Source organism: Mastigoproctus giganteus, chromosome 6 (assembly GCF_048544385.1).
Source record: "Mastigoproctus giganteus isolate SK-2022 chromosome 6, ASM4854438v1, whole genome shotgun sequence".
NCBI classification, from domain to species: Eukaryota; Metazoa; Arthropoda; class Arachnida; order Uropygi; family Thelyphonidae; genus Mastigoproctus; species Mastigoproctus giganteus.
This window is the reverse complement of record NC_143580.1, coordinates 82,097,930-82,110,173: the sequence shown is the minus strand read 5'-3', so window position 1 is coordinate 82,110,173 and position 12,244 is coordinate 82,097,930. Positions and strand designations below refer to the sequence as shown.

At 37.9% G+C, this 12,244-nt stretch overlaps 1 protein-coding gene across 2 annotated transcripts in view; it reads left to right on the top strand.

The window, feature by feature from the left end:
• The window catches only part of LOC150084438 (oxysterol-binding protein-related protein 1-like), a 707,041-nt gene that overhangs the window by 414,028 nt on the left and 280,769 nt on the right, over positions 1-12,244 (top strand). For both annotated transcript variants that reach the window (XM_090376067.1, XM_090376066.1), the window contains one exon: positions 10,595-10,757. In XM_090376067.1, coding sequence (XP_090232193.1) covers positions 10,595-10,757 — 163 coding nt within the window. The remainder of the gene's footprint in view (positions 1-10,594; positions 10,758-12,244) is intronic.

Below are 12,244 nucleotides of genomic sequence, written 5' to 3'. Positions count from 1 at the left end.
AAGAGGGGATGAATGCGAATTCCCATCTCTATTAATGGTATTGCTCTCGGAAGAACAAATCCATAAGCTCTCGAGCCATTTTAGGTCCCAAAATTTATGTGCTCTGTCGACGATAACAGCTTCACTGGGAAGATTTGATGGTGCTTCTCCCAAAAATGTTCTGCCACATCAGACTTCCTATAATCCGCGGTCTTTATTGTGTTCATATGCTCCCCCAGACGATCTTTGAACTGACGTTTCACCAACATAACATTCCCCACAATCCTGGCACCTGATCTCATACACGACCCCATACCAAGGGAATTTAGAAGTGGGGTCGTGTATGAGATCAGGTGCCCGGATTGTGGGGAATGTTATGTTGGTGAAACAAAACGTCGGTTCAAAGATCATCTAGGGGAGCATGTGAACACGATAAAGACTGGATTATGGGAAGTCTGCTGTGGCAGAACATTTATGGGAGGAGCACCATCAAATCTCCCCAGACGAAGCTGTTATGGACAACCGGGCACATAAATTTTGGGACCGCAAATGGCTCGAGAGCTTGCGGATTTGTTCCTCTGAGAGCAATACCATTAATAGAGATGGGAATCCACATTCATCCCCTCTTCGACTGGATGAGCGGTTCCACCTGGCATGCTCCCGAGCCATTTCCAGTTCCAGTGCACATGAGGAGAATACTGCCCATGCTCCTGTTCCATGTGCTGAGAACCACGAGCCTGCTGATATTTAAGGATGTGCCGTACGATAAACCTCACTGTTGAAAAAGGAGGCGGATGCCTCTGAAAGCTAGTGTTTTAGCGCTTTTATTATCTTGTGTTTTATCTACATTGTTTTATTGTAAATAATTCTTTTGGAGTTTAAAATTTCATATTTTATTGTACAGACAGTTACCTTTTTATCAGTTTTATCTGTTGGAATTATATCATTCTATTTATTTCATTTATCTACATCATTATTTTAATATAACATAACACTATTTATATTTTTAATAACGGTTGGTGTATGATTGTGCAGTTATTATGAATATGAATATTCCCAACCCCAGAGGCCTTTTTGAAGAAAAAAAAAAAAACAAAATGATTGCTGGAGATGTGTATAACACTGTCTTGGTACAAGGTCAGGAAACTCATGACTGGGAGACAACAATTGAATCTATCGTCTCTAATCTTTTTCCTAAAGATATCCTTGAACTTGACACACCGGAACAACAGGAGATAAGGCAAAATAATGAAATATATTGTGGTCCTACGGACATTGAACCATTCACTCTTTTGGATCTTGGAGCTGCTATTGGTAAACTAAATAGTAAGAAATGTCCCGGCACAGATCTGATTGAGAACCTTATTATAGTTATTTTTTGATCTTTACCTATAGATCTTATTAAATCTTATAGATAAATGCCTCCTAGAGGGACTTTTTCCTAGGCAGTAGAAAGTGGCTCTATTAAAGATCCTTCATAAGCCAGGGAAACCACCATCGGATCCTCTTGCTTATAGACCTATCTCGCTGCTGGCGAACTTAGGAAAACTATTTGAGAGACTTTTAGCCCCACAATTTCAAAAAATGCTAGAAGAAAAACAACTCTGTTCTAAATCAGTTTAAAAAGGGAAAATCAACTGAGGAAGCAATAACAACTCTGACTTCTTTTGCACAAAACTGCATCCAAATATGTCCTGGCCGTGTTTGTGGACTTTGAGGGTGCTTTCGACTCATTGTGGTGGGAGAGCGCCTTGAGGTCTGCAAATTGTGACGATTATGTCTACAAAGGCCACCGTAGCCTTTATATTTTTAAACGTGTACTTATGCGGGTGCATAAGTACACGTGCCGTGAGTGACCGTGGTTCAAGCCCGTGACTGCCGAATATGGTGCTGTTTCTTGTATTCTGTCTATCTTGTGAACTCCTCTGACCGTTTGGTCATCGCGGAGTATAAACAGAAAATTTATTTTCACCCTCCTAGCCCACTTGCTGTACATGGGGTGAACCTTGTGTTAATAAACTGATAGTAAGTAAGTAAAATAAGTCTTACAGTCTTATTTTTGTGAACGTTCAGTCAAGGTTAGTGCTAAGCATCTTACTTGTAATTCTCAGGTTTCCAGAGGATGCCCCCAGGGGTCGATATTGGGGCCTCTCCTCTGGAATGCAGTCCTGGATCAATGGCTCTTGAGATCGCATCACAATGTACTCAAAATTGCTTACGCTGATGACCTGGTGGTGGCTATCAAAGGAAGGTCAAGAAAAATCCTTGAAGAGAAGATGCAACCTATTATTGATGATTTGTTATCCTGGGCCTAACAAACTGAAAATTTCTCAAAGCAAGACAAACTTTGACTTTCAGCAAACATTTTAATTATAACAGACCTCCTAGGATCCTATTCAATAATAGACAAATACCTTATGTACCTCAGACCAAATATCTAGGTGTTCTATTAGATGATAGGATGAGTTTGCAGCCACATGTCTCAAATTTAAAGAACAAAATTCGAAATTTTACTGCATCGGTGGTCAGGATCTCCAGGAAAGTTTGGGGCCTGACTAAGAAATCTTTATTATTATACTACAAAACAATTTTCCTGTGGTATCCTATGCAGCTAGTGTCTGACACCAAACCGTTATCAAAGTAAACATGAAAACTAAGTTAATTTATTTGCAGAAATCTGTATTACTGACGATACTTAATATTCCTAGAACTACTTCAAAATGCCCTACAAGTCTTAGGAGGAGTGATGCCCTTAGATCTATACATTACGTATCGTGGAATGCTGTACAAACTAAAGAAGGCCCTTTCGATTACTGTGCATGGCATAACATCTGATCCTGCAAATGATATAAAATATGAAAAGAATTTGGAGAGAGCTAACAGAAATATGGCAACAAAGATGGGATGGGAGTCAACATGGCCTAACCACAAAGAGATATATTCAACAAGCTGATTACTTAGCATCTCCAAGTATAAAATTATGGTTCACGCATAAAATGTATACGTCTTATTTATTAATGGGGCATGGCTCTTTGAGGGCTAAGCTTTTTGAGCGTGGTTTAGAGCCGGACCCGTTTTGTACTTGTCGCGGTTTTGAGACCTGGGAACATGTTCTCCTGCATTGCCCAGAGTATGTACAATTCAGGCACACACTATTAAGTCTGGTTCCAGAATTATCGGAAGAGAATGTCAGTGTTCTAATGGATAATGCTGGCAATTTCAGAGCCCTGCAAGACTTCACGTCTAATGTCTTTAGAAAGCGACTTCAACTGTGGTCCTCAGCTGCTCAGTATTTATTTATTTTATTTTTTTTGCTGGCTCCCAGGTATGGGCAACCTGGGAGTGGGATTGATGGCACCCATCGGTATTGCACTACCTCCGGTGGGTGCGGGATCTATATGCAAAAAAAAAAAAGCAGATAGATGATAACAACAAAACTCGCCACTCTAACACCAAATACCAACACTTTTTCAAGCTCACTATACAGAGTTTCTGTACGATCACAGAGGACAAGGTGGAGATGGGCATCTGCATAGGAGCCACCCTGATACCAGAATACACACACTGTGTGTGTGTGTGTGTGTGTGTGTGTGTGTGTGTGTGTGTGTGTGTGTGTGTGTGTGTGTGTGTGTGTGTGTGTGTGTGGAAAATGTATATAAATCATGTATTTTGAAAACGAAATGTACAAGGCATAATTCTTATGGGTTTTGGTAATTAACTATATAGTATCGGTGTAAATACACCATAGTTAACCTCTAAATTTGAACTATGTAAGTAGCATTGAGGGCATCGTTTTAATTGTATCTCATATTGTGGTTGCCTTCACAATGAGATACGGTATTGCACTATTTCAAATAAATAACGCTTCTCTAATAGAGAAACTACTGTTATTTATTTTCAGAGGATACCACCACCCAGACGATCGTTTCGAAGCTAGTGGGCTTCATCATCAGTACCTGCCCATCCACTGATGAATATGAGATACAATTAAAACAATACCTTCAATGCTACTTACGTAATTCAAATTTATGGGTTAACTATGGTGTATTTACACCGATACTATATAGTTGATTACCAAAACCCATAAGAATTATGCCTTGTGAATTTCGTTTTCAAATTACATTTTTACCAACACCCTCTGGCATCTCTCATATTGCGGATATAACTTCGCAACCGTGATGGCATGTTGCATTACCAGAGTAACTTCCCCGCTCACTGATGATGAAACCCACTAGCTTCGGAATGATTGTCTGGGTGGTGGTATCCTCTGGAAAAAAATAACAGTAGTCTTCTCTACTAGAAAGCATTATTTATTTGAAGTAGTGCAATACCGCTATCTCATTGTGAAGGCAACCACAATATGAGATACAATTAAAATTATGCCTTCAATGCTACTTACGTAGTTGAAATTTATGGGTTAACTATGGTGTATTTATGCCGATACTATATAACAAATCATGTATATAAATTAATTGTATATTTATCTTGAAATTGTACATAAACTGTGTGTGTGTGTAAATGAAAAAAAAAAAAAATGAATGAAGTACCTTGCGATGAAGGAAATCACCTGTGGGAGATAAGACATTCCGTTTAATAACTCGGGAACCAAGAATTTCCGGAACTATGTTGATATAAAATATTTTTATTGTCTACATATGAGGAACTCATTCCTGAAGTTATGCCATGTATTTTTGAGACACCCTGTATATCAATCAGAAATCATAAAATTCAAGTAATAACTAGAATAGGTATAAACATTTATTTTGCAAGTCGTAAATAAGTGACAAGAACCAGTGTTATAAGTCGCCATTGGAGATTAGTGTACCTATTATCTTGCAACCCCTGCTGTCTTCACTCTTACCGCTCAAAACAAAAAAAAAAAAAAAAAAAGAGAGACCAAATGTTTAGTTTCATTTAGTGCATCATGTCAATTGTTGTGTTCCATCGCACCGCAAAAGAACAAATTTTATTTCGTTATTTATGTCACGGATGTCGGATTTTTTTTTTTTTTTTTTTTTATAATAACTATTTTATTTTATCTTTTTGTTTAGAAATCAGTAAAATGATGGGCAAATGCAAGAGTTGTGCTTTCAAATTAAACAAAAACTTGAAATTATTCAAAAGTTTGAAAACGGTGCATCCGTTAAATCTCTAAAGAAACATTATAATGTTGGTGGCCAAACCATATGCAACATCATAAAAAATAAACTGAAACATTGTTTTTTCGTGGTTAGCTGCGGGTACCTGAATCAGCGGATACGGAGGCACAACAGTATTAGTAATGGCCACGTGGTACAAGGAAGCCTATGGCTTATGTTGTGCCAGCCAAAAAAAATAAAAAATAAAATAACAAAACGAAAAATAATAACAATAATAAATAAATAAAATAAGAATAAAAACAAATTGATAATAATAAGAAGAAAAAAGAAGAATAAGAAAAAAACAATAATAATTAATAAGAGAAAAAGAAATAGTAGTAGTAGAGGCATGTGATGCAAGAAAGCAAATGTATGAGCTTATGCAGCATCAGCCAAAAAAAAAAAAAAAAAAAAAATCACACCATTCCCTCCAAATGCCTGTCCAGTTCCTCCTTAAATTTATTCAACCTATCAACTTACACAACGACAGATGGAAGTTTATTCCAGCAATTAACCACCTGCTGGCTAAAGGCAAATTTCCGCACATCTATTCTACATCTGTCTTTTCTTAATTTGAATTTATGCCCCCTTAGGTTCGTAATCTGAACAAGTGGAAGGAACCCATCAGAATTCAGCGTGCTCAACCCATTGAAGGCCTTATACACCTCAATCAGATCACCACGCAGGTGCCTAGTCTCCAGCCACTGCAATTTACAGAACTTAATCCTCTCTTTGTAAGAGGATCCCTTCATTCCCCTCACTAATCTTGTTGCCCTTCTCTGTACACGCTCAAGTAAATCTACATCCTTCCTAAAATGAGGCCTCCAGACCTGTACGCAGTACTCAAGGCGTGGCCTGACCATTGCCTTATACAGAGGGACAATCACCTCCTTCTCCCTGCTAGCAAAATTCCTATATATCATTGACAAAACCCCATGACCTGCCCTGGCAGCCTGTCTGCATTGCTCAGAAATCTTCATATCTGACTGCGCAATTACTCCCAGGTCTTTTTCATTTTCTACCATCCATTTGGTATGTCTCCCACACATTTGGTATGTTTCTCTGGGGTTACTTCTACCCATATGCAGTACTTTGCATTTGTCAAGGTTAAACTTCAGTTGCCACTTCTTAGCCCATCTGCCCAAATTATCTAGATCCTGTTGCAGTAGCACACTGCCATTACTGTCATTAACAACCCTGCCAACCTTTTTATCATCTGCAAACTTCGGCATTAAGCCTCATATACCTTCATCAATATCATTGATAAATATACAAAACAACAGTGGACCTAACACCGAACCCTGTGGGACTCCACTAATAACATTAGTCCATGAAGAGCGGCACCCATTGATTACCACCCTCTGTCTTCTCGCACTTAACCATCCTTTTATCCATTGTAGCAACTTATCCTTAATACCATTCTGCTCCAATTTGTGCAATAGTCTTCCATGCGCAACAGTGTCAAAAGCTTTCCTGAAATCCAAATACAGTCGATTCCGGTTATTTGGGACACATCGGGACTAGTGCATTTTGGCCCGATTAAGTGGCTGCCCCAATTATCCGAAGTTTCACGTAAATAGTTAAAAATACAATTTACCCCCCCCTTTACAATTAGTTCACTGTACAATCAAATCACGTTACGACGAACTCAAAATAGTAAAGTACCGTTCACTATACGATGTGCAGTAAGCGCCGGTCATTATGATCACGTTTGTGAATTGAATTTTAATTCTATTAAACAGCGATTCTAATTAGCGAAAATAGGAGGAATATTATCCACAGGCTATAAAAGTAAAGATATATTAAGCACAAATTTACCCTTTATTACCTTACCAATTAAAAAATTAAATGATACGTGAAAATTGGAAGAATATACGTGATAACCGGAATAATTAATACGTACTGTAATATGTACATACTAACTAAACTAGTTGACATTTCTGTTCACTGAACATTTGTTGGTGGGGGCTGAAATTTAAAACAGTAAAAAGATAAGCAATCAATAACAAAGAAGAGGGCACACACAAATTGCAAGTAACACAACACGCGCAAGTGAGAACGGAGTAACAAATTAGGAAGCTTTAAAAATAGGAACGAAGAGAAGATTCTGAAAATTATTTTTTTTATATGATTGAAGATTCCATGGAAGTGTAAACACATTTTACCATAATAACCCACAGAATTCAGCTGCCGGTATTATCGCAAATTCAATAAGATCGAGTTTACTGTCCGTTTATGATAGATTGCACTAACAGAAAAGCCCAATAAACAGGTGACTGCTAATTGTTTTTATTGTTTTATGGTTGTGACCTCCAAAAATCCGACCGAACTACGTGGTACGGTCGGAGACAATCGTAGGGTAATCTCCAGTGCTGAGGTCTCCTGCCCCGATTAAACGGCATTTTGTCCCAATTAAGCGAAGTAAACCCTGGCTATTTTCTCGATTGGTTTTTGTTTTTTAAGATTTGCCCCAAATAAACGGCTGCCCCGATTAACCGGTGGCCCAAATAACCGGAATCCACTGTATATGATATCAAAATTATTTTTTGCATCCAGTTCCTTTGTAACCACATCATAATATCCTATCAAATTTGTCAGACAAGACTTTCCCTTAACAAACCCATGCTGTGTCTGAGTTATTGCTGCAGTCTTGTCTAGATGATCCTGCAATGCATCTTTAACCATTATTTTACCCGGAACAGAAGTTAAACTAACTGATCTGTAATTACTCGTATCACCCTTCGAGCCCCCTTTGTGAATTGGGGATACATTTGCACATCTCCAGTCCGTGAGAACCTCCTCTGAGTCCAAGGATGCTCTCATAATTATGTCTAAGGGTTTGCTTAGTTGCTTTGCCGCCTCCTTTAATATAACTGGATAGATCCCATCCCATCTACATCCCAGGTGCTTTTCTTATGTTTAACTTCAACAATTTCTCCTCCACTTTGCTTTCAGTTATTACAAAATCATTAAGTATCCTGCTACAATTTGATAACCTTCTGCCATTTTCAAACCTTAATAATTCCTCATGTGTGAATGTAGATGCAAAATACTCATTGTTTGTTTGCTATCTGAGCAGGATCATCAACAGTCAAACCATCGATATCAAGTGGACCAATCAGATTCATCTCCTTCCTTTTAGAGTTTATATAAGTAAAGAAATCCTTGCTGTTTTTCTTAGCATCTTTTGCCAGGGATTTCTCGTAATCTGCCTTCACCTACCTAACCTCTTTTGTGACCTGATTACAGACTAGCTTATATCTGCCATAGGTTTCTGAGTCGCTTGATAATTTATATGCATCCCATCCATTTTTCTTCTCTGTTACGAGTCTCATTAGTTCATTAGATAACCATTTAGGCCTAAACCTTGAACAATATTTCTTAATAGGTATGAAACTTTTAGTAGCATCCACGATTAATTCCTTGAATGCTTCCCACTTAGGATTTACTGTTGGTAACATCGTCAATTGATCTCACTGTACAGAATTTAAAAACTGTCGGAGACCACTGGACAACCTATGCATTTCCCTTCTCCTTTAGGTAATTATCCAGCTGACCTTTGTATTTCCCCAAACTGTCAGCCTCTACCACCCATGTAGGTAACTTATTCCAGTAATTTTTAACTTGCTGGCTAAAACAAAACTTCCTGCAATCCAGTCTAAATAACTCCCCCCCCCATCTTGAAATTATGGCCCCCTTGTTCTAGAATCATTTATAACGGTGAAAATTTCGTCCTTATTCATTTTGCTTAAAGCCTTAAACACCTCAATCAAATCTCCTCTAAGGTGCCTAGTTACCAAGGTCTGCAACCCACATATTTGAAGTCTTTCCTCATATGGATACCGTTTTGCTGATCTCGCCAGGTGAGTTACCCATCTTTGAACCCTTTCAAGAAGCACAATGTCTTTCTTTAGGTGCAGTCTCTATACTTGAACACAGTATTCCAAGTGTGGTCCAACAATAGGCTTATATAATGGGATTATGGCATCCTTATTTCTACTCTCAATTGTTCGATAAATCATCGATAGGACACCATGGGCCTTCCTTGCAACCAGTTTACAATGCTCGGAGAACTTCATGTCTGACCGTATCGCAGTACCCAAGTCTCTTCCCCCCACTACTGGCTTTAGTTCAACTCTGCCAAGTGTATCGGTTATTTTGGGGATGCTGTTCCCTAGGTTCAATACCTTACACTTTGCTGGATTAAAGCATAGCTGCCATTTTTCTGACTATCCCTAAGTCCATCTAGGTCATTCTGAAGAAGCTGTGCTTGGCGACAATCATTAACTACTCTACCAATCTTTACATCATCTTCAAATTTAGACCTCACGCCCTCTATCCCTTCATCGATGTCATTTATGAAAATCAAAAACAATAGTGGTCCTAATACTGATCCTTGGGGAACCCTACTTCTTATATCAATCCAATCTGAGGAATAACCATTTGTCATAACCCTCTGCCTCCTGCCCTGAAGCCATCCAACTATCCGTCTTAAGGACTTTCCTGTGATTCCAACCTGTTCCAGCTTATAAAGTAACTGCTCATGTGGGACTGTGTCAAATGCCTTGCTGAAATCCAAATAAACAATGTCGAAATTATTCCCTAGGCTCAGCTCTTGAGTGACCCTGTCAAAATAGCTAACCAGATTAGTTAAACCCACATATTTCTTACTGCTGAAGTTAGACTAACGTAGTCTAACTTTCTAACTTAGTTAGACTAACTTTCCAATCCAATCGAATCAATCTCAAGTACAGTAATGCTCTCATAATTAGCCTCAATGGTTCTGTGCACTAATTTTCCGTCTCCATTTAGATTAAAGGTAAATGCCATCAATCCCAGGAGCCTTACTGGCCTGTAGGCTCAAAAGTTTTTTCATTAAATAAATGTGAAATTTCAACATCATTAATTACATTTTTTTCAACTTCACTCCCATAATTTCTCGTTGACGTAAAGGGTTTTTCTTCTGTAAATATCGATGCAAAGTAACTGTTGAGTTCATCTGCAACTTCAGCTGTGGTTATATTCGAGTTAATAGGATAGAAAAAGATCTATGTGGAATGGAAGAAAAATTAAATAATGTTTTTTTTTTGTTTTTTTTTTTGGTGTTTGCACATCAGCTTCTGTGGCCATAATGCACCTCCCAAGGGTTTTTGCAGTACTTTGATCCAAGCCCGAGGTGGGATTCAAACCCGCGACCTTTGGATTGCGGCAGGCACTTTACCCGCCCAGTTGGCATTAAATAATGTAACTTGTGCAATTTAACTCAGCAAGCTTTGATGTATTTTCTTGAGTGACTAAATATTTATTATTATTTATTTATTTATTTATTATTTTTTTTTTTTTTTCAATTTCAATGCAGGGTGGTAGGGACTGAGATTTGTAATTCTTTTTTTTTTTTTCTCTCTCTCTCATCTTTCATTACATATGTAAAAAAAAACAAAAAAGAAACTAATTTTTAATGACTTGTTTTCTAACAGATGATTCACCTACACCCATAGCTTCTCCAGAGGAACAAGAACCAAGTGAACAACATTCCATTAAGACAGCTACAGAAAGTGACGTGTTTGTTTCTTTTCCATCATCCACTGCAGCTTCAATATCAGCTTCAATGAAAGAAAGAGAAAGATCAAAATGGGGAAGGTAAATGATTTCTCCTAATGCTGATTGCAAATACATAAGTATAATATGATGTGAATAATTTAGCTATTTTTATTTTATTTTTTCTTGTTTCTTTAGTTTAGGGGCATAAAAAAATACAATTATATCAAATATCTCAAACTTTCTAACCGAGTCATTGTTACTGGCATGTTTAAAACTGCTAGAGCAGGAGGTTCTCGACCATTTTCCAATAGGGAGGCATTTAATTGGCATCCTTTTATCATCAGGCAAAAGTCATTTTAAATGGAGTTTAACTTGATCAAACCTCTCTTTATTATAACAGATTTCTTTTGGTGATACTTGGTAAGTTTATCTTGGCTGAATGTTAATTAAAATTTATTTGTATATAACAAATAAACTGATATGCTGAATAATTTACAACTCACGTAGAAGTTAGTATGGGAGCTATAGGCAAAATAATGCAAGGAGTTTGGACTATGTATCATTAGACAGCTAAATAAAATGTAACTAATTTATTTCCTGTAACTTATTTTCACCTATTTCATACAGATATCTCTCCAGCTCTGCACAATTAGTTTCAGTTTGTTCTGTCCCGATAGCTAATTTCTCTTTCAGTGAAGAACAGTTTTTCTGGTGTCTAATCTTCATCCCCCCCCCACCATTAATTTCAGTATATGTACCCCAGGTTTTGCTAACTGAAAGAGAAAAGATATTTGAACAGTATAATTTACCCGATCCCTTTGAAAGAAAGTGAAATTATATAACATAGCCATTTTCCCACACAGACGTAATAACCCAACTTGTTATTACAGTATTTTCAATTTAATGCTTGTAGTTTAAGTTGAAAATATAAAAATCGCTTTGTTTGGGTTAACACTTGAGGTAGGTGCAATCAAAATTCACTCAAATTGAAATCCATGTTTATTACTTCTTTCACAAGTTTCACTATTTCTCTTTAACCCTTTTGCACAACATATGTGTGCACATATATTTTTCACATATGTGCTCCTGAAGCATGAAAATATACTTTTTAAAGAATGTTTATTTATATATCAGTTTTTAAAAATATCAAAGTATATATACAGGGTGATTCACTACAAGTGTGACAAACTTGCAGGAGGTGTAGGGGGCACAAAGACGAATCGGAATCACATAGCATTGCAGGGTCCGAAATGCCTTCGTCATGCGGTAGAGGACATTGAACGGGAGGTCCTGTGAACAGTGATCCCGCTGGAAGTCAGCATTTGCGAACCGGTTCCCAAGGCAGTAGGATGGACGAGTATTCAAACTTTGAACTGGCGGACATGCACCTCGCGTATGGAGCTGCGGACTGTAATGGGTGCACCGCTCTGCGCTTGTACCAGGAACGTTTCCCACACAGGCATGCTCCTCCTCACATGATTTTTGCACGTGTGTACAGAAGGTTACGTGAGACAGGTTGTTTCACAAGAGGTACCATGAATCGAGAGCGAACGACGAGGATGCCAGACAATGAGGAGAATGTCCTA